The sequence below is a fragment of the Falco punctatus genome, assembly GCF_963210335.1.
Source record: "Falco punctatus genome assembly, chromosome: 11".
Lineage (NCBI taxonomy): Eukaryota > Metazoa > Chordata > Aves > Falconiformes > Falconidae > Falco > Falco punctatus.
Genome location: NC_137591.1, coordinates 13,489,006 through 13,513,206, shown reverse-complemented (window position 1 = coordinate 13,513,206; position 24,201 = coordinate 13,489,006). Strand labels below are relative to the sequence as shown.

General features: G+C 37.7%; 1 protein-coding gene across 3 annotated transcripts in view; it reads right to left on the bottom strand.

The window, feature by feature from the left end:
* The window catches only part of ST6GALNAC3 (ST6 N-acetylgalactosaminide alpha-2,6-sialyltransferase 3), a 242,545-nt gene that overhangs the window by 12,672 nt on the left and 205,672 nt on the right, over nucleotides 1-24,201 (bottom strand). The window contains exon 4 of one of the 3 annotated variants that reach the window (XM_080406942.1): nucleotides 1-24,201. This exon is cut by the window's left edge and continues 5,149 nt beyond it. The exons of the other annotated variants lie outside the window; for them this stretch is intronic. Within the exon in view, the coding sequence (XP_080263068.1) occupies nucleotides 24,198-24,201 (4 nt within the window). The 3' untranslated portion in view covers nucleotides 1-24,197. 3 annotated transcript variants of the gene reach the window in all.

The window sequence follows — 24,201 nt, the reverse complement described above, 5'->3', positions numbered from 1 at the left end:
CTACATTATTAGGATACTTAAAGCAATGTTAGTTATTGGGATATAATTCCTTCTGCTAAATACCATCCAACATTTCAGAAAATTAACGTAGGCATACACTTAACACTAAACACATGAAAAGACCAATGGAATCAATTAAGATGCTTGAAACAAAGTGCATGCTTGCCTGTCTTCCTCTTAGTGAAGGTTTAAGTGCTTAAAATGTCATTATTTAATCTCAGAATATAAAAGTAAGCTCCAAGATTAATAGTTATTTGCAACTTGTAAGTCTCAGACCACAGAATTTGCATTTTCAGTAATGCTTTCCATAAACTCCAGTAGAAAGAACTGACTACAGTTTCTCACACCACCTTAAAAAGGAGACTTGCCTTATATATTTTAGAACAAAATAGTAAAAAACACATTTAAGATTTTTAGAATTATGATGTGTGATACCTAAAGCCTTAATTAAAACTTAGTTAAAGATAAAAGCAATTAGACAAGGTTCTTTAGCCCTAACTTTCCAATATACTACAAAGCCTGTAAGAAATTGATATAAAGAAGATGGAATAGAAAGTGCCCCATAAAAATATTAGCAATTCAATTTCATCTTCTTTGACATCTCTAACCATAATACCTAAATGAAGGAAAAACCTCTCATTGGGAAAAACAGAGGAACATAAAATATTTTCTTAATGATCAAGGGCAGGTAAGTTCAAATTGGGTAAAAGTCTTGTTGTCACTTGAGTTCTGATTTTACCATAGAATTCCAGGAAGTTCTTTTCTTTTTTCAATTGCTCCAGTATTTTTTATGTGCACAATCAGTTCTGGCTCTGTGGTTCAATGGGCTGTAATTTCCAGTGGGGACTTTAGTGGTAAAAAAACAAAAACAAACAAACAAAAAAATTTGTTAAGGCGGAAATGATCCATAGGTAAGCAATTTCATGTCAATCTGATTGCAGAACAGAATTTAGAAGCCTATTTTTTAATTATTTACTGGGAGAAATTAAAGAGCACAGAAGGTCAATTAAGAGTGTTAATTAAGATGAAAAATGAAGAAATTTAGGACTTCAAGAAGCTATTAAGTAACAGAGAGCTTGCCAAAAGCATTAACTAGACACTTTTCCTTATTTGCTTCATTTCAAAATATTGCGGTAAAATAAAATTCAACAATGACAGATTGAAATGACAAGATTCTCCAGGCCAATTAAGTGACAAAAAAAATTATCTTTTCATAAAGGCTGTTTATAGACTCTAATCCTCAGATGACCCTCCTACCAAACTACTGAATCAGCAGCAGCTTGATTTGCAGCAGCTCATCAAGCCCCTTGATTAATAAATAAGTATAAATAAGGGTATTGGTCTAAACAAACTAAGAGACCTGTAATCCACAGAGTGGAGACTTCATAATGTGAAATGTCCCTCCAACATGGTAAAAGATTTGTCAAAGTGATTCAAAATGAATAGAAATATTTTCAAGAAAGGTGTCAAGATTAGCTTAGATTGTGTTCAGGTAGACATGTCTCTGGTACTTATTTGTATCAACAGTACATCAAGATACTGTTAATCTTTTGGGAGGGGGTCAGTACACTCTGGTTTTTCCTGTCTCTCTGCCACTTGTCCTGTGTCAGCCTTGTCTGTGGCTGACCCTTGGGAATGAGGGTAGAAGGTGTGTGTCACCTCTGCACTCCTTTGTTAAAGACAATCAGCTCTTTTCCTCTTGGGTCTCTGTAGGTTTTTGCATTGCTGAATAATGGTATGTTTCCTAACAACTGAAAATATGGAAAAATCATCTACAAGCACAAACAGGTGATCCATTACTTAATTCTATACTAACCAAATTAATGGTACCATTGTACCTGAGATTTCTTTTTTTCCTGAGGAAGCATCTCTGAATATAGCTGCCGAACAATTCTTCTTTGCCAAATTAAACACACACATTCCCCAAGTCACAGGTTTGGTCTATGTCTTCCTCTTCATATCAAAAGCAGATTTGTAAATGACAGATCAGAATAGGCTGACAGAAAAATGCCCCCACCTCTGAGAGAATGGCAAGGCTCATTTTCCTAGCACATCTCCTTTGAGTACCACATATATCGCTCATGCCAGGAAGCTGTTTTCTTGAGGGGAAAAAAGGAAGTACATTCAGTACAAGAGAAGAGTAAGTAAAGTTCACCAAGGAAATGGTGAAGAGTATTAGCACTATCCTAGATTTAATTCTGTTTTCTGTAAGACTCGGTGCTTTGCTGCTAATAATTTAATTATAAACCTTCTGCAGAAAAAATAGCACAAGAAAAACAATGAAGACACAAGCACAGAGAATTGATTTCACCTGGTAAAAACGGTTGCTATCTCTGCATTACAAAAATACCTGTTAGGCAGTTGTTTATCATAATTATTCATTCTTTTGTACGTGTATGTGTGCACGCCTGTGCTTGCCTTGCATTCCATAATGATGCAGGACATCTATTAATAAACACCCATGCCCCTCCAGCAGTGAGCAGACTGTCTCACACATTCAAAAGCCCACACCATGCTTTAGGTCATTCTGAAATGTGAAACATTTATATATGGACAGATGTTTTATTACCCACCATGTACAGTTTTATGCAAAGATTAAACAAGCGGAATGCATTGTGAACAGCACAGACCACATTCCAGATTCAGATAGTGGCTGTGCCCAGCAAGTTGTACCTGGGAACGGAGAAGTGATGCATTTATGCTAGCCCAGACTCTAGGTAGATCATCCTTACTGTGAATTCTGAAAATAAACTGCAGTCAGGTGGTGTATTGTCCAATTAATCTCCAGAAATATAGGTTTTCTATCTGTATTACTACTGCATCAGCGGAACACAGAGGCTAAGAGTCCATTTCAGCTGAACTTGCTACAAACCTGCAGTAAAGGCTACTCCTAGGTCACAAACTAGCCTATGAGAATGTCTCTTCATGATCTGATTTAAAAAGAGATATAACAATTCATAAATCCTATGTCAAAATGGCCTTGAAAAAAAAAGACAGAACACTTCTGAACGATCACCAAAGGGAACAGAGAAATGATAGCTTTGTATTCAAGAGCATCTAATTTAAAAAAAACACACTCATAAGTATTCAACTTACTATTTACAATTTTTGGCAAGACAGGCAAAACTAATATTAGAAGTAAGAATCTGTTACTGCAATTACTAAAACCCATGTGGCATCTGCTTGGGTAGGTAATTTATGCATATAGTTCCAATCTTTGTGTTGTGTACATAATTTTTTTATTTCTTTCCTCTCTTTCTCTGCTCTTTTCAATATATGCATGGAAACCTGAAACAAAGTTGGGGGGGGGGGGGGAGAGCAGCTTAGAGAAATTGACTTCTGCTGCCCAGCGTTCTGTAGTTGCCTTATTTCTGATTCCTTGACCTGACTTTGATGCATCTCAGCTCAGTCATGAACTCAGGGAACTCAGGCAACAAGAGAAGGAAGTTATTTCATCCAGTCAGAGAGGGCTCCTTCAGACGCCTGTGCTGCTGAGCTCAGAGAAGAAAAGGAGAATTCCTCTTTATCAAGAATAATCATAGAGGTCCAGCTTGTTGCAGAGCACATGGAAAAGAAACAAGACTAAAAAATTGTAATTGTAAACCCTGCCTTCCAGCCAATATAAGTATGTATGTATGTATTATTCTGAGGAGATTCTCATGCAGGAAAATCTGTGCTAATCTTTTCAAGTTGAATGGCATCCCCTGTAGAGAACAAAAGCTGCTAGCTAAATTTCCTACAGCTATTGGGCTTCTGCAGCTCACATCTACTCTTCATATACAAATTGTGCTCTGTGCAAACAGACAAGTAAATCCCAATCCCAATCTTTTTTTCTTTCCCACTCTCTTCCCTAATCGTCCTGTTCCCAGAAATATGTATTGTCTTGATTTCTCTTGAATCAAGAATTCTTTCTTTCCCTTTCTTCAGTACAAACTGTGGTCTGAGGCATCGCCCATGCTATTGCATGCGCTCAAGTTATTAGTAAAAGATGCCTTTTATAAGTGCCCTAGTTGCAGTTGCCACCTGGGATCTGAAGTCAAGCAGTTTATGCATGATTACCAATAACCTTGACCCACTGGGGGTGTATTGTGAAGAAAGAGATGTGTATGGCTTCAGACATCTCCATTTGCACTTGGATTTCGTTGATGAGCGAAGGGATGTTTAAATCAGAAGAGGATCCACAGAGTTGTCGACCATTACAACCATGTGATTATATTTGAAATGAAAGGAAACTAAATTCACATAAGCAGATTTGAGGGCTCAGCTGTTGACATCTTATACAGCCATTTTTCTCTTCAAAAATCACCTGAGCAGAATTAACTCCACCCTTAGGAAGACTGACCTTGTCAGGAAATGCAACTCTTCTGGTCTATGCCAGCATAGCACTTGCTCCACAGTACAACTACGTATGCTTGCAGTGGCTGAAGCAAACAGGAGGTAATGACAAATCTGCTTTCCCTGGGCAGCACTCAAGCCTGCAGGTTACTTGTGACACTGTGGTGTACTCCTGTCCCACCATTCTCCATTTTTCTTTGTCCTATGCTAGGTCAAAGACTTACTGCAATCCCTGATGGCTGTGACAAAGTTGAGTGACAGCTGAAACCTTAACCCAGGTTTCACGATTTGTGCCATGGGTCTCTGTAGGGTGGCTTTATGGGCTCTTCTCTTCACCAGTAGCTGCATCCAGTTTGCCGAGCACTGGCTCAACATATTCCCACAGTGTAAAAGGGAGTACAGGAGGATTTAGATTTTAATCCTTTGTAACCAAAAATTAATCAAAACTCAGAATTGATGCCAAGTAGAAGAAAAAAAGACAACAGTGACTTTTTCCTGCATCTACATTTAAATCAATACTTGCTGTCTTGGGTCTGCACAATTTTCTCCAGAGAGGAAGTAAACTAAACAGAGCTGCAGCTAACCCATGATCCCCGAAGAAATTTAATTAAGCAGGCTTTCCCACCCTTTTCTTTTGGTATTAAACTGCACTTACTACTCCTAGCTGCATATTTTAGTGAAATCTATTGCGGGTGAATACAGAAGAAATTTCTTGATTAGCTTTTACCTTGTCAAGGCAAGATACTGAAGAGAGTTCACCTAACTTTGGCTGAAAGCAGCTTAAATTTTTCATGAAAACATTTTTTTTTTTTTTAATGTTTAAAGCAAAAAATATGAGACAACTTTCTAAAGGTGCACATTGTATGTCTGTGATTTTGGGATGGGAGCAGAGGCTTTTATAAAGGTATTTTGTTTTGCTGCTATGGTGAAAATGAAAGAACAGCCAGCAGGAGATTGTATCCTGACTGTTCACTTGAGTGGGGACAACACTGGACCAGATACTCAGCTGGCAGAAACCACACTAACGTACATGAGCTGATACCCTTTTAAATTTTTTAAAATGGGCAGTCATTGTGTTAATTCAATCTGATGCTAACATGGAAGGGAAGGCAATGTTACAGTTTTTCTCCCTACATTTCACATTTATTAGAGAACTTTGCTTTTCACTAGGATGGATGTTCATCCAAAACCAGCTTACGGAAGGCCAGCTGTAAAAGTAGTGGGAAGCTGCATTTCTGAAAGGCAAATAGCAAATATTCACCTATAAAAGAGAACCCAAACCCCACACATAAGGCCTTCATTGGTGCATATCCCTCTGTCAACAACTTGTCTCCTCCCCAGCAGTGGTATTCATAACAGTGTTTCCAGGTATTTTAAAATTAATTCCTAATTTGCTGCTAAATTACCCACTGATTATTTACATTAGTAGCACTGCAAATCCTTGCTGTGCAAGGCACTATACAGTCACATGTGACAGTCCTTGACCCAAAGAGTTTAACTGTCAAATAATCAAGAGAAACAGATTATTTGGAGAACATACATATCCTTATCCCTAGTTCTCACAGGGAATGATGCATACTGAGATTTCTTCTTTTACATTTAAGGCATCTTACTATATAAGTAGTAATTTAATATACACGCAAAAGTCTCTCCACCAAGCATACCAGGTAGAGTGGAATGAAAATAAATTCAACACCTACTAGTACTGTTCCATAGAAACTTTCTACAATACTGCATTGTGTTACAAAGCCACATTCTCTGAAATTGAATGCGGAGCCACAGTGCTCTTGTCTACACTGCTTATTTGCACAAACCAAAAGTTCATTTTAGATTATGAAACATCAATATTTTTACCAAAAATGAAATCTTAAATCCAGACAGATTATTCTGAAGTGGAAAAAAAGGAGGTAAAAATAGACCTTGTGTGGGTCTGAATTTTAATTCAAACGCAAGAGGCCATAATGTAACCCATCAGTCAAGCTTTGAAGATGAACTGCTAATTACCACAGCTGTTGCCTTCTCTTTTACTACTGTAACTTTCTCCAGATTAACTTTTCCCTGAAGTAAAAAAGGAACAAAATATTTATCTTTCCTTTTCTTTTTTTTTCTATTTTTACATAAAATTTAATGCAACACACACATATATAGGTATTATATTACTGTTTAGTATCAATATTAGGGTCTCACTTTCTCTATTCCATCCAAATGTCACTAGTCTTTCACTGCTTTCTTAATCAACTCACCTCTGTCTAACTATGTAGAAAGAAGCAAATAATCTCAGCCTCTGAGCTATTGAAACTTTCCCCAGCTTCTCCATTGCTCTGTTTACATAGTAGCTGGCTTTCTGATGGGCACCTCTTGATGTACATTGTGGACAGAAGAAGCTGAGGTCTAATTAAAGGCCCACTTGAAATAGAGGGTCTCAGATCCTCAGGACATGCAACATTAGCTTTTGTCTTTCCCCTTCTGTTCAGCAAGATGCAACTACATGCAGCAGGGTCTTCTGAAGGCCAGATACCTGCAGCCATTGACATAAATATTTACATTGAAGGCAGCACCTTGATTGCGGACAGACATATTCAGCAAAACAGGCAAAGAACGGTGCATTTTTTTTCTCTTAGATCACAGCCTTTAGAAAAAAGCACGGTACAGTGAACAATTTAGAAAAGTAGAAGACAGCCACAGAGAAGCTCATAGGAAGAGGAATTTTTGGATCACAGTAGATTCCCTTCTAGCCCACTGCAGTTCCTTCAACACTGGACAATTTCAGAGTATTTTCTTCCCATAGTCATTGAATAGACTGCAGGAGGGTAATTGCACAAATGGAAGCTGGGAGAAAAATCTCCGTACTTATTAGAATGGGAATGAAATGTTCTAAAAGATTTTTTGTCTCTTCCTTCATATCAACTGAAGTAGCAAATTAGTGAATTTTCCCAGCCTTTCACAATATAGCTTCCTGAGAACAGCAAACCCAGTATTGTCAGACTAACCATCTAGCTGGCTCACTGTCACTGTAAGCTAACCCCTAGTTATCAAATAAGGTGAAGAATTCAATTAGCTCCAGGGATTTGATATTTTCAGTGAACCGAAGTTATTAGAACACATTCATGAAGCAGGACTGTGGTCCTTTCCTTTGTAAATAAATTCTCTGATTTCTCCTCAACATATTATATTGCTCTTAGTCATCATCTTTTCAGTGATTCCCAGTATTAGCTAGTTAAGACTTGGATATGTTGCCAATGAAACTCTTCAGGCAAGCAGCTCTTTAGAAGGCCACACAGCTGACAGCATACTGTCAGAGGCTGCTCCTGAGGCATCAATGTTCAGAACATCACAGTTAACTGAATTCTTATCTGTAAGATTTGCTTAACAAACATTAAAACAAGCTAATTCATTACAACTAGAAACTACAGCCCACTTGTTACAATGCAGATGACTCAAGACTACATCTTTTTGGAACCAAATTGTAAAATTTAAAACTGCCAAAAATCTCTCATGTAGTTACATTACAGAGAACCTCAGGTAACATTAGTAGCTACATTACTGGAAAGAATATCAGATTAAAAATTAAGACTTCCATCACACATGACATCACATCCGAGATAGCGTCACAATTAACTTTACAAAACACCACCATTCTTTATGAGGTTTTTCTTTGCATTTCCTGCTACTTGTCTGATAAGTCCTTGCCAACAAAGACATTATACTAATTACAATTAGTTATACCAAGTGTAGGACAACTGAAATGATTTATTGATTTTTCCTCACAAAATAAACCTTATTTTGCATTCCAAATATGCAGTAAGAAAAATAAAACAGAAGCCCCAGATGGCATGTTTACTCCAGACATATATGAATGTGAATATACTTATAGAGACACTCAATCCATTTAAAACTTTAATCTTACCATAGCTGTTTGGAAAAATCACTGCAGAGCAGTTTTTATGCAATTAAATTCCTTGTCCCCTGAGCAGAGACATTTAAGGTACAAAGCCAAGAGCTGAGTTGTTTTCAAAAAAACTTTAAACTAAAAGGATCTTCCAACAACAGCAGAAAGAAAGAAAAAAAGCATCCAGGCCAACAAGTAAAAATACGCACATTTTTCATGCAATATTAATGCGGCACTATATTTGCATTTGATGTAATCTATTATCTACATGAAATCTGAAGAGATGAAATAATATAAAGCTGTGTTACATATCTTTCTGTATTAAATATCAGTCTGTGGTAACTACGACTTGTATCTAGTCATGGAAATAATGAAGGAATCTTTTTGCTTCGGTTCTTTGGGAATTTATTCTAAGCATATCTACAAGACCTTCCTTTGTCCTCCATTCTGTAACACCATGAATGCTCCTCAAATCATACTGAGAATTTGCTCATCTTGTGGATATTCCCAGTGTTCAAATGTATTTCCATGAAGGATGTACATAGACTGAGATTCTGAGCAGAATACAATGCTTGATTTTTCATGGGGACTCTCCTCACAAGTCTGTATCTTAAATTCCTTTGAAGTTCAAAAAAATACTACCTATACTCACCAAAAAACAAATAGCTGATCCAGTTTGATGTTCTCCCAGTCCTTTCTATATGCCCCATCTCCAGAACTCCAACTCATTCAAGCACTTAGATATAAACCTTCCATAATACAGACAATGAATATATACAAGCAAATAGGCTTAGATGCAACAGCCACACTCACTAACCAGCAGGTTTACTCCTTGATCTCTACAGTGCCTTTTGCCACTAGACTAGCCATTTTGTCCTCAGTCTTGACAAGAGAAGGCACAGCACTTAGGCAAAATACATTTCTTCTTTTTTCTGGTCTGCAAGTCAGCATTATCTGAATAGGTCTACTTCCTACAGCTTGTTCAGTCTTGCTTATCAGACACACCGGAAAATATTTCCAATAATAAGCCACTGGAAATCTGCCTTCATATCTGGTGTCAGGCTACATATAACAGAAATCTTTTCATTTTAGTTTTAAAGTATTGCTTCATTCAACAAGCTGACTGCTGGCTGACACACAATCTAACCTAAAGGCTATGGATCAGCAGGTAAATGCAGAAATTCTATTAGTTTTCAGACCTGAGGTTTACGCCTTTCATTTCAAATGAAATCAAAATCCTACACATGAATAGGTAAAGCACAGAGTAAAGATCCTTTCTTAAAACCATCCATTACCTATTACATGAGTGCGAGGAAGAAAGCAGTTTCTGTACCTTGTAGATACTGAATTTCTTGTGTTCAGTGACTCTGGCAAGGATGGTAAATAGCAGACATAAAAGAGATCCATTTTGAGGAAAAATTAAAACCATGACCAACATTATATGAGGCAATGTGAAATCCTGCAAAGGTACAAAGACAGGTGTACTCAGATGTGCTTGGTATTAACAAAACCTCTCCAAGCTTGTATAAATTGGACTTCCTTACATAAATGTGAATTTAAAAGTCATAGGCAAACTTGCCTAGGCTTTAGAGGTTTTGGAAATGAGCATCCTCATTTCACACAAGAGGAAGGAAATAGTGCGAAAGTGCATATTACAAAGTATCCAGAATGTTTATAAAAATATTTCTTTTTCAAAACTGAAAGAAAAAAAACATTAACAAAGAGAGGTTACATTCCTTTGTTCCTTCTATAAGTGTACATACTTTTGATACGTAACCAGGTTTCCTACTCAGCTTTATATATAAATGTAAAAGGAAAAATTTACACAGAGGTGGGTACCACTAACTTTGCTTTAATCACAACTCAAGAGTTGGGCCACCACCTCAGTGAGCAGCAGAGAACAAAGGGATATAGCACAGTTTATATACACTTATCAAATCATTAGTCAATGTCTGAAGTTTTAAGAAGTTTCCTTGGTTTTGTCAGTTCTATGAATCCGTCATCTGACTCTGTCCTAGCTGATTCAGCTACTTGGTTCCAGTCTCTGCCTTGGTTCCAAGCTCCTCCTCAGATCATGATCTTCTCTCTGCCTGCCTTAATTCACACAATCCTTCAAGCACACTTAGCCTTTGAACAAGCAATTACTATTCACATATACTAATTTTTCTAAAAACACTTGCATTTCTGAGAGCACCTGTGTATGCAAATTGATCATCTATTGTTTTTCTATTCTCCTACTGATTAACTTGACTGGGTTTTAAACCAGCCTGGGATTAGGGCTGTACAAGGGCTGAGGCCTGGTTAAGCCAGTTAGCAGCTTAGCACTTAAAATTTCTTAATTCAAAATACATTTTATTTAACAATAAATATAAGAGATTATGAGTGATTGCCACCTGACTCCATTTTACTGTTTGCTCTGAAGAGACATATTCACTGTAAGCTCTCAGAGCACATGTGCCGGCATTTTGACACAGTATATAAACTGAATCCCCAAATTAATAGCAAAGAGTACAATATAACTGGTGCAGTTAGGCAGAGCTTCACCGAAGTCACTGGAACCACTTCTGCCAGAGCTGAATTCCTCTGTGAGATGGCTCTATTGCCTGGTATACAGGCAGAACTACCTTTTGGAAATAAGGCCCCCTAATATGGGGCCCACCCTAAACATGTGGAAAGAACACATCTGGATTCTAGCTTTGTGGCTCAGAGATTTCTTTATTATATAAACAGTTCCTCTATAATTATGTCACACACTGCTTTCCTTCAAAACAGTGGACAATGATTGTCTTAGAGCAAGAAAATAAGTTGTGATTACTGAATCATAATTATGATCACACTAATACTGGTTTTTTGTTGCATGTCTAGTTCCTTAAATGCATTCATTTAAAGAAATTGTTCCATGATTTTGCTCTTTATTCAGAAAAAAATACAAAAGAAAAGTATGACTTTTTCTTCTTTGAAAAATTAGCTGTAATAGTTGTCTTTGGAGTATGGCATTAAACAGTAAAGAAGCTATTCAGTTTGTTGGATGTCCTCTTTCTCATTATACAAGGCTACTCACATGTTCCATTTATATTTTGTGTTTATTTGTATTTAATCTTTATTTTCCTCTGGCAATGGGTTTGATAGCCTCTTGTTTCATTTTGCCCTGACGTCATCTTATAGCTTATTTGGATGATTAAAAAGCATACAAATATTTGATGATGACAAGCGAGTTGGTATTCTTTATCATAGCTCTTAGCCATTACAATATTCAGTCCTCATGTACAGATTTCCCACACATCTTCTCCAAGAGAGGTAAAATTATAACTGTTACACAAAACCGAGAAGCAACAGAAGTCTACACAGTGTGAGATTTCACCTTACGTGTTCAGTCAGATCAAGAAAAGTTATGTCAACTGGCTTAGAGTAAAAGCAAATGGAAACATCAAAATGCAATGTCCGGCTCCAGGTCTTAGTTAAGTCCAATAAGCCAATTAAATCACAGCTTAAAAAGGAATAAAAATAGCCATGATCATTCTGTTACATCTCACATAGGATGATAATAGAAACACTGGTTTATCTTGCCCTTCTGACAGGTATATGCCAGCATTTCTACTGATTCTGCGCTCTGCATTCTAAGAATTTTCTAAGAATTCTGAGACAAGGAAACAGTGCTCTGAGTCTCCAGTCAAAGGCTGACCTAAATGGTTCTTCAAAATTAACATTCAGTTGGGTTATACTAAAATCAGGACTGCAGAAAGCTAATATAAAATACAGTATCTGAGCTGGCATCATTGCTTATGTAGCACCTTTCAGCTCAAAAAGTTCTTGGTAGACTCCATACACACTGACAAATGCAGCCCTTTGTGGGGGAATGTGGAAGGTGTTTAACAGCATGACAATTATAAAGGATAATTTAGGATGAGGATGAAGAACCATGTATTAAGTAAACTCCCCAACAGCATGGGAGATTCTTGTTTGGTGCTGGCAAGAGAGGAATACTGATATGGAGCAGTTTGCTAATGCATTTTTGAATTGCCTTGGAAATTGCTCATCTAAGTATTGACCGGATCTGACTACATTTAACTTGTTTGATCTGATGAGATCAGGTTGTATGGCTGCAAGTTTGTGATAAGAAGCCAGTGTTAGAAAGAAACTGCAGATCCCAGACAAAGCAAGCAAGAAAACCCACAACCCTAAACCATTCATACAGAAGTTATTCAATATAAAAGGTAATTTCTTTTTGAACTGCTCATACAATAGTCTATATCCATCTATCATTATGAAAACTACATGCATACACAAATTATTACAATATGAAACAATGCAGACATCTTATATCTCCTCATAGGTTTACTAGCATTGCTCAGGGCTTTCCTATTCTAGAGTAATGGCATTATCCTTTATCTTTATGCTGTGTAGTATTGTCCTCCATTGTATAGTATTCATTATTACACACTTTGTCATGCACTACCTCTGCAGATGTATATAATATGCACAGATTAGGCTAACTGATTTACTGATACCATAGACATACATCACACTTAGATCTATCACAGGTATTCCTTGTGCTTACAAGATAAAGCAAATGAGTTATCTTTTTACATACTATAGGATCACTCTTTGTAAAGGTTGAATTATTTTAGTAGTGACATTATGACTTTGTTTTCCTTCAATTTGTTCCTAAGAGGGTATAACAAATGAAAATTTACTGGTAGGGGGAAGGAATATAAATTCAACTATTTTATGAGGACCTTTTGTTAAAATGACTCAGACAATAAATTTCAGCAATTTTTCAAGAGCAAAAGCTTTTGTAAGTACCTGAGTACAACAATACAGGTGGAGGAAGAAGAAGAAAGAACATCTTCAATTGAGATCATTCAGGTTTTCCATTTACTTGTACAAGCATAACCAGAAAGTTGCTCTTCAAAGGGGGAACTGTGACTCTGAGCCTTGAGTGATGCTTTGCTCTTGTTTTACCTTTGTAACAATTAGTTTGATATAAAGCTTGTTTTCACACACTGTGGAATGAGTTGCCCGTTTCTAACTTGCAAACTACAACATAGACTAGACAGCCTCCATAACATTTAAACAGAGTTTATAGAGGCTGTAAGAAGCAGCTGGAGTGGAAGTGTTTTGTACAGAGCAGTGTTTGAAAAGATGCTAGATATTGTCTCCCTCAGTCCTCAAATACCACAGTAAATGAACACATAAGACAAACCTCATTTCTCCCAGAGAGGGTTTCTTTAACTTACTTTCCTAGAGATTTCTGGAGTTTCTCTCTAAGAAGAGAGTCTGGGATGAAAGCATAAAAAATGCAATATCATCTCCTCTTGACAAATCGTTTCACTAGTGCATAAATTGCATTAAGTGCAATTCTGTATTGCATGAATGCATGGAAATTGGCCATGGGAAAAGTGCATTTTACACTGCAATCCAGAACTTTGGATTTTTTTGCAATGCAAAATATATATTGTCACCATGCTCCTTTCTAAGCAGTTTAATACTGCAAGTAAACGAGACCTTATGGTGTTATACAAGGTACTCAAGGACAAATATTACCAACAAGCAGAAAAGCTAAGACTCAGGTGGACAAAGCTAAGTCTGTACAGCTCAGTTAAATCTATGGTGAGCTTATGCACCGTCCTCACTCATGCTCAGCAGCCTGTCAGACACCGCCTGAATCAAGCTGTGTGGTAGGTGATGTTACAGCCTGTCAGACACTGCCTGAATCAAGCTGTATGGTAGATAATGTTACTGCTCCAACTGTTTATCACCACCAAACAACTGGAAGTTACTGATGCCACAGTCCTGGCAGCACATCATGCAGGTCTCTAACCTGCTTCACGCAAAATAACCAGACTAAACCAACTCACATATGCTGGAAGCACAACAGCAGACAGCTGACTTTGCACTGGGCAGTTAGGAAGTAGCTGTGTCTTAAAGCAGTCCAGGCAGGAATATGTGTCTTGACCCTCTGGGAATGTGCATTCATGAGCCTTGATAAAGCAGCTTCTTAGAATATTAGATTAATGGGAAAATGGGGAAATTAACACATCTGAGGAGAGCAAAAGATCTGATATTTTGATTACGGACAAGTAATCAAACCCCAATCTAGGTGAGCCTGCTTTAGCAGGGGGTTGAACTAGGTGATATCCAGAGGTTCCTTCCAACACTGATCATTCTGTGATTCTGTGAAATAGTTTCAAAAAGACCTTGTTCCTATAAAGACAATTATTTGAACCACATCTCTTTCAAACCTGGATTGAAGCATGCTTAGTATCCACATACAAAGATCATCGTTGTGACAGTAATTGCTTTGCCACTCCAGGAGTCCACTCCAGAAGCCTAAGTACCAGACATAGCTATGATTAAATATAATTCAATTCACCTCTTTGTATCTTTTACCTGGGACCACATTGTTATTTACCTAAACAGTGGTTATAAACCCCCACAATTCAAATATTATACAACGTAACAGAATATTGCCAACTTGAGACAAGACCACTAGTAAAGCACTCCTTCCTAAGCAAATAATGCTGAGAGCTTTTCAGTACTTTGCCATAGGTACTTAACTTCATTCAAAAAAAATCATGAGGAGAGGCAGAAAAGATATTTGACAGAGTGGTTAGGTGGAAGCTTACATTACTATGAATTTTCATTCAGTAGCATCTGGTAGAAGATGAGTTCAACGTACCTTCTAAAAAATGATCTATCCTTTTCTTTCCCCTTCTTTGTTAAAAACAAAAGTCTCAATCCAAATTATTTTTTTCCAAAATTCCATAAAAATAAAGGTGTAAAATTATCTATATTCTTTGTGATCTGTTTTGGGTTTTGATCTGACATTACACTGTACTGTGCTCGTGTTCAAATAACTGTGGATAGAGGTCAGCTACCCATGTGCTAAGAAATAGTATTTGCACAAAGTTGTACTGAATTATTAAGTTACCCTTACATTTTGGAGTGCTCCAAAATAAACAGCAATCTGTTGGTTTCTATTCAAAGTACTTCCTGAAAGCAAAATTAATTAACCTATTAGCACACCTGTATATTAAGCAGGCATACTGACTTAGTAACTGAAGCACACAGAAGCTGTGTAAGATAGCCAAATGGCTTGCTCTTGCTCCTATTTAAATACCAGCAGTACTGTCATTGTCTTCAGAGTCATAGAATCAAGTCCAGAGTAAGCAGCAAACTGACAAAAGATAAATCTAATTCTCAATCAATTGCATTAACAATGCATAGTTTAGGCTGTAGGACAACAGGAAGACAATGTGCTTGGCAAACACAAGTTGCACAGAGCAATGCTAATATGGCATATCCTACAAGGGGCATGCAGGCATTCACAACATGACTACCTGTACACAATTCGTCCCAACAGTTCTTGAATGTCTCCCTCACAGGTGGACAATGTGCCAGTAATCATGCAATCATGACAGAAAAGCAGTTGGAGGCCCATTTAAAAAGTGAAAATCCCTGTCTGATTCTGCCCCTGAATCTCAAGTAGACCTGATAAACCTGATTACTCCCTATTAGGAAAACCAAATACCACAGATCATCACAAATAAGTAAGTGGGGTGTACGCTTAGTTTTCACATGACAAGAAAAACCTTCATCCTGGCTTGAATGCATGGAGAACTTTTCAAAGTACAGAATTTCAAAAAAGATTAAGTAAATCCTCTTTCACTGTGCTTTACTGTACAGACCACCCTTTCACCGAACACAGGTTTGAAGTATGGGGAGGCTGATTTCCCAGAGTGCCATCCTTCACTGGCTCAAATTCCCACAGGCGTTTCTTTTCTCAGCCAACCCTGCACATTTCTCGAACTAACAAGTACAACTGTACTACAAAACTGACATCAAAATGACTGCAAAACCACGGAATCCAGGGTCCTTCAAAGAGGAAATAGAAAAGAGCCAGATATTGTTCAACTCCATCTCCCAAAATGGTGCAAAATTCTTGTCAATGAATGGACCTGATGTTCCTGGTCGTTTTGCCTTTCCTGTTCTCCATCTTTTCCAAAATGTTCTTTTCAATAAAGTTTGAATAAATTTTAACTCTTCAAAAAGTTAAATGGACTGCACTGGAAAGGGCAGGCAATCAACTCTGAATCCAAAGAAAAACAGCCTTTTCATTACAGGATTTATATATAATTCAAAACCAGTATCTTAATTTTAACCTATATGGCATCCACAGATGAGCGTGAACATCACCTGAAATAAACAAAATCTTGCTGAAAGAAAAAATGTACCAATAGCCTTTTTCCAAGTTCTAACAAAAGACAGCAGTTATTTAAAAGGAGAACATTACAAGTGTTGTAAATATTGCAAATATTTCTTTGGTATGAAGCAGAAATTATTTTGTAGCTTTTCTGTGAGGAACTGTGAAATCCATTTCCTTTTCTTGCAAAGAGAAGTAAAAATCTGAGTGTCTGTAACTATTACACTCTAAAATATGTATTAGGCAAGAGAGAAACTCTCCTAAGAAAACAGTAAGAAAAAAACTGGTCAGAAGTTTCTAATCATGAAACTGTGCAGCATTACCCTTCTGGTTTCTTCTGGAATAAAAAATCAGTATCACAGTGATTAAAAGGACAAAACCCATAAATTAATTAATTAATTTGTAAGGGCAGAGGAGTAACATCCTTAACATTCCAGATGTACTCCCATGGGTTTTGCTGAGCCATCTTATAGCTTCTGAGACATCTGCCAAGAAAAGGTCAGTGGAACTAATCCGTGCTTACACCTTGGCATCTCCATTGATACATGTCATCTCTCCACTGTAGAGTTATTACTGGCTGCCTATGATACTGAGTCTCAGAAACAGGCTAGACTTGATCCTGAATGGAGGTGTGACTGATGGGTCTTTCATAAACCAGAGAAATCTATATACTGGGTGTCCCAGGAGACTAATAGTCCAACTTGCTTTGGAGCATTTCCCTCGTCTGTCTGGCTTTCAGAACACTCCTTTTCCTGATATAGTAACTACAGAGCGGAAAAGGAACCAGCAGTAAAAATTCACCATCAAACATTTAACTTTGTGGAACAAAACTTAAAGGAAAGTCAAATGTATTTGCTTATGTTCATTTCCCTGAAAACCAGGGCTTAAACGTTCACTACTAGTTGTGAATTCATCTTCTCTAACTGTGAAACCACAGCTTCCCTGGTTGGTCTCACAGGCTTTTCCCACACAAAGCCATCTCTTCATAAACTGGGAATCCTAAAATCTCACAGTGAATGCCTGGCAGCAAACAAACAAATGAAACAACACATCACAGAATAAAAGCAGCCATAAAAAAAACCCAAAACTCTCATGTATAAAAATTAGTTGTCAGATAGCTGACAACTCCATTCTGTCTTTTTGTAGCTTGTAATACCCAGGAAACAACCCCTTCACATTTATCACTATTTACCAGTACCACTCTCCCAAGTCTCAGAGCTTGGACCAGCTACAATTGCCACCCACTCCATATTCATGAAATCCATCTCTTTCTCATGCCATCTGTTCTTTGTCCTGGACTAATCATGATATATAGGGTAATATGATTGCTACCTGCTCTGAACGCTGCTTCTACGATCTTACTATAGGTTTCAGCAGAATCACAACTGTGAGGCTATGTGTATTGTCTCTAAACCCCTGGTGTAAAAACCACTGGAGCAGACAGGCAAGTTTTAGGACTAGTGCTGCTTCTTATGCTGTTATCGCTCCTTGTTCAGCGCTGGGGGAGAGATTGTCTCTGATTTCTTACCACTACTACTCTTCGAATCTACATTTAGTGCAAACAAATCTAGTTGATAATGGCCTCTGTTGGGTAACACAGGATCATATTTTGGAATTGAACTTTGAAAGGGCTCTGAGATGTACCTCTGAAAATTAGGCTTTGATTGATCTATGTGGGAGTGAGGTTGGTTATCAGTGATAACACATGCATCTAGTCTCTTAAAGAAACCTGGCAGGTACCAGACATAAGAAATTATCATTTTCCTCTGCGAGTCTGGCTCCGTTACACACATGTTCAGATTCCATTTTTGTTAGTCAAAGCCCTGTTTAAAAAAATAATTTTACAGGTTTTAAGAAGCCTGTAGCCATTTATTCAGAATTCTTCCTTTTTATTGCAGTCAGATATTAATAGAACTGCAAAGAAAAATGTTCTCATGGTTTAAAGAAAACGTTTTCCTCTGTATCTGCCTCTGCTTACATGTGAGGGGTAAAAGGTTCTGATAATCTACAGTACAAGCAGTAAAGGTGACGGGGAAAATTTACCTTTTAAAATGCTTTCCTGCTTTACTTCAGGTGAAACAGGCAGTTAATATGCTAGAGGCTGTTTTCTGTTTAGCCTAGAACACCAAGGAGAAACGGCATGTAAACCTCACATATAGAGCCTGCAACATAACTGAGCAGTTTGGTTGCTATAGGAAAATCTGTGACAACTTGAGATGGATGGACAGGAATAAAAGTTTAACCAGTTTTGAAGTAAAAAGTTAAATACCAGTGAGAATGTTTCTTATGATCTGCCTAATTTTAAGAACACTAAATAATTTGAAAAACTACAGTGAGGGTAATGTATGCAGCAAACCACACAAGACTTTACCCTGGCAAACAAAGTTCTGGAGCATTTTTGCTCACGGGAAAAGCTTCTTAGTTTGAATTTGTATGATAAGTAAATATTCCCACTTCTCTGCTGGTTTGGAAGAGAGGTTAATAGAGGTGAAACATTCAACCAACATCTCTAACATACACATTTTTCTGTGCAAGAAATCATTATTATTCCTGCTTCATGATTTTATCAACCTGGATGTAAGATCTTCAAAATGGAGAAAGGTTTAAAAAATGAAAAAACGACTTTTAGAGCAAAATAGAATTTTATATATATATATATGTATGTATGTATGTATTTATGTATGTATGTATGTATGTATGTAGCCAGTCAGAAAGTAAGCTAGGGCAGTCATTTCACTGAATAAACAAAGACCAAGTTGTTCATCTCTCTGTTTGCTATCGTCAAAGTCAGGATTTGCAGATCTCATCCACCGAAACTTGGATCTTCAGACCTATCCAGGCTGGTAAGGTTCAATCCAAGCAGTAGTAACATTTAAGTGGATTCTATTTCTGTTCTGCTTGAATTAACTGTCTGAAAGATTCATTACTTACATTGTTCAAGGCTCTGAACAAATCTGAATCAACTTCAGTGGTTCATTTTCATAGGACAGAGTTTGTATACAAGGGCCATCTGAATTTTATCAGTGACATAGGCTGGCTTGATATGCATGGGACAAAAAAACCCTAAGGTGCTTGACCATGTTAGAAACTGATTTCCTTAATTCACATTTAAAACAAATGTATAGATATTGTAGTTTAAAAAATCTTTGATGTTAATAGCACAAGTGATAAAATATGGGTCTAATCAAAATGACTTAGTACTGCACATTAAACCCTGCAGTACCCAATTACTCATTGCTGTTTCTGGTGAGAAATGTGATATTCAAGGGTATAACCTAACCTGTAGCCATAAATAACACATATTTTAAAAAGAACAGGTTGATGGCAGGGCTACTAAATGCTGTTCTTTTACTGCATGATCTTAGCTTTGAATCCATTGGTAGTAGTAGCATTACAGTAGTTACATAGTACAATTTTATTTAAAAGCAATCAGGTCCGCAGACTCAGCAAAATCATAATATGGTTGGGATTGTCAGAAAGCAACATTAATAAGCTTGAACTTGGTATGGGAATGTTCCTCCTTTAAAAACAGGACTCATGTTTTGTTTTGAACTTGTCATTTTGATTTGTCTGGGAGTCTCTTTTTTATTTGCCTTGAAAAACCTTATAAGGGACAGAGAGACCTTTTTGGGATGTCTTGTCACATGAAAAGGCTTTATCTTACTGTCCAACCAGTTTGCTAAATAAGCAACCTGTCATGCTTGTATTAATTCATTCAGGCCAAAGCTGAAATTCATTTTGAAACTCATATTTCAGCACTTCTTGAATCTATTGAGCTTGTTGTGTACAAACACAAAGTTGTCTGTCGTAGAAAGGGAGAACAACTGGAAAAAGACACTCCACCCCACCACATGCTTTGGGTTGGCTTTTTTCCCCCTTTTCAGTTCAAACAAGTGTGTGTTTTGTACTGCAGAAGCTGGTACACCACCTCATCCATTTCAAAAGAGAGACTGCTTTATGAACTCATGAAAAACGGTTATTTTATACAGCAACTTGCAGATATGATCCTCTGACAAGTAGCGCTCATTAAAAGAGCATCAGCTGGCTCCAGCAGTAGTCTCAGTCGTTATTAGAGTAAGTCAGACCCTTGGGGATTTTAACACCATTTGTTCAACAAACAGTCTCATTCTGTCCAGCTGTAAAAAAAAAAAATCCAATTTAAAAATAAATCTTTTGTAATGGGCTCAAGGAAATGCATGGTATGGGAGGATTGAGAGGCTATCTATTATACAGGCATTCTGTTCACATCCAGGATGATTCTGCCTTGATAAACGAACAGTGACACTATTGGCAAACATGGGATTTGAAGTAATGGTTCATTAATGCAACTGCACACTAAGTAATGTACTTGGGTGTCAGCGTTCTGCTGGTTTTCTTCCTCATTGTAATGCTCTTTTTCCTCTTGGATATGCTTAAAAAGTATCCTGGCACTCCTGTCAATATATTTAGTTTGAAAAATGTCACCATGGGCCTGAACTGTTGTGTGTATATGTAACTGTGCGTTGACACATGCATCGGCTTGATGCATTCTGGTGATGCGAGTTCAGTCTCCTGTAGAGATCCAAATTGTGATACGATTGCACTGAGTTTACAGACTTCTCTCATGCTGGGATAGAGATGGTGTGAGGAACTAAACTCAAAAAACAGCAACGTGCTCATACTGCATGGTCTGAATAGCTCTTCCAGCTGCACAGAGTGCACATCTTGCTTTTCTTTAGAGGACTGCTGAGATTAGATATGGCTGAGCTGGAGATGTGAGGTATTCAGTTCTTCCCCTTCACTAACACAGAGATCCTTCTCCTGATCTGAGCTTTCTTCCCTCTTCTTTTTTTTTAATCATATTCAACAGTTCTCACATCTACCTGTCAGGGACCCAATGTCTAATACAATGGTTTGTATAGACCCTGGTTCTGTTCCAACAGGGTGAGTGTTCAAAGGCCCTGGCAACAATATTTTCATTTAGGATCTATTTGAATAAGACAACTGGAATCAGTACTGTTGGTAAGGCAAGGTTTTAAAGTACACGTAGAGTAGGGAAGGATTCAATGTCAAGGGAAATGACATCCAAAAGGGACAGACCTAGTAATTCCTTCCATCTGTCACCTATAGATGACAGAAAGTTGATCAAGCCACCTTTGTGTGACCAGAGGGGAAAAAAACACTTTTAGCACAATTATATAGCATCACGTTTAACTGTTATCATATTTGTCAGCAAGACTTGGTAGTCATTGGATAGTTTATATAAATTTATTGTATGAAGAACCCAGAAGAGGTGTGTGTAATTGTTTGAAACATGTTTCATTAGACTTTAATTTGTACGCTGATATGACTGGTGCAGAATAAAATGACCTCATGCTTCCTGCCCCAGGAAATTCATGGAAATTAGGTATTTCAACTCAGTGGGATTCACATTGCAATGTATTTTAAATTACAAGAACTGAGTCTTTTGCTTGCTGTTGTCCATCTGCATTATATTCTTTGATTTACTCCTATCCACAGAATGTATAGATTGTTTCTCCTCTACATAGTTTAGTGCATCTTACACAGAAAAATCAGGAAGGAAATCTCAAAGGCAATTATGCTGGAATTAAACAGCTGCAAGGAATTGTCAAATGCATTCTGGCCAGACCCAGTGGGAGTGTTTGAAATAGTTTGAGTTCATGTGAAAACTCACCTCACGTGGATTTTTTGAAGATACAAGTCTCTGGTCAGGATTTTTTGAAATTTTACAGAATTGCTCAGTTTTCCCCAGTCCTGTGAAGACATTACTAACAGTCAGCAGAGCTCTCCTTTGCTAGTGGCTACTGATTGTAATCCCTTTCCCCTGCCCCCACAGGTAGGGAATGTGAACAAATATCCACTGCAGTTAATGGGATCATCTTAAATCCTTCAGAGGCAACTATCCAACTCCATTAACCCACCGGGGACTGGTTGTAACAGAGGCCAGAGTGTGGTTCAATTCCTAACCTATCTCAGTTGCCACAATATTTCTTAGGGCGCCATTTACCAATGCATCTTTGCACACAAATGAGGCCGAATGCACTGAACCAATGAAGATTACCTACTGTTCAAACTGTAAAGCACATCAAGGAGCATGCCTAACTAATTCCACCACTGGGCTAAGATCATGCTGTATATTTGACAGTAAGCACAGTCCTTCCAGCTTGCCCAGGGGAACCTCCACTCTTATCATTTTGGCTTTTGATGTGCAGCACCTACGGAACAAAAATACTTAGCAAGTTGCAAACATTACAGGTGCGCTTGAAAACTTCTTGTTCCAAGCCTAGATATCTGATATTGAACATGCCCGTTGGCATATTCCAAGCAAAAGCAATTTTAAAAACTAAACTGAACATACCAGTATTGATCTGGTTTTGTCTGCTGTGCAAGGTGCAGCCTTTCCCCCTGAGGTACCTGTGCAGTTCACATGGCTGAAGGCCACTGAACTAAAGAACAAGCTGATTGATTTCCTATTTGCATCCAACAGCACTTTAGTGGCATTAAATATTGTTTAATGGCACTGATTAGATTTTAAAGAAATTACAAAAAAAAAAATCATCAACCCAAAATAACAACAACCACCTCTCCCCTAACTGGTAGCGTTGCTCTGTCTCTGAAGCAAGCACGCTGTCTGGTTGCACTGGAGGGTCACATCTTGATTAAGCAGAGTGTCAAGAGTATTGATAACATCTTTTCAGTATTCAGGGGAGCAGCCATCAATAAAACCCTAAGAGAGTACAATGACTTCTACTCTCTTTTTATTAATCATGAAAATATATTTACAGTTGGAGCAGAAGTGCATTGTATAGAAGCATCGGTCCTCTCTGTTCACATCCATGTTGCAATCCCCTTTCATTTTATAGGAATTGAAGTCTAAAATGGAAGTCAGTTCACATGAATCTTCCTGTTGCAAACAATTATTGTTACCAGAAATCTTCAAGGAAAATCAAAACAAAGCTCACAGGCAAATCAAAATGACAAGTTCAAAACAAAAGCACATTAAAGCTTAAAGAAAAAAAATAGATCTATATCCTTCACCAACTCCAACTTAATAAAGAAGATTCTGACAAGCACAGTGCTGTTATATATGCAGCTGCCTGGGTCCACATTCCTGATTGTTTTCTACGAAATGGTGTCAAGAAACTACCCTTTCAATAGTACTAAAAGGAAAACACCTCAAGTGCATTTACTTTAAAAATCAAATGCAGGTGATCTGGACACTAGCTTAATTTATTTTTTATTGCAAAATTCCCCTTCCATTTCTGGTCTGCAGCTGCCAGTTTGTTTGAGGATCGTTTGACTTGTCCAGAGGATGCAGAATGTGGACAGAATCTCAAATTTGCGGGGCAGGGCAGAGCAGAGGGAGAAGTTTTCTCCTGCAGATCAGCAGTATGCGGTGTGGGTCAGATAGGCAAGTTTGCCTGCTCATGGAAAACACGCAAATACAAATCTTTCCCCTCACTACATAGAAAAAAAATCTTTCTGGAAAGAATTCACTGCAACCACTCACCGCCTTATCTCTGAGTTACTTGTTTTACCAGTCCCAAGAGGTGCAAACCATCTCCTGGGATATGTCAAACTGCTCACGTCCTGCTAGGGTATGCAGCTCCTCATGGGAGATAATCAGCATCTCACGTGATTTGGCCCTTAACACATGGAGGCAAAACCAGAAGAAGAATAAAACTAAAATACTTGCATGGTTCATGTGCAGGACAAGAAATCCTCCTGAACACATACTGCAGAGGGTGAGCAGCTAGTGAGGTGGAGCTCCTAC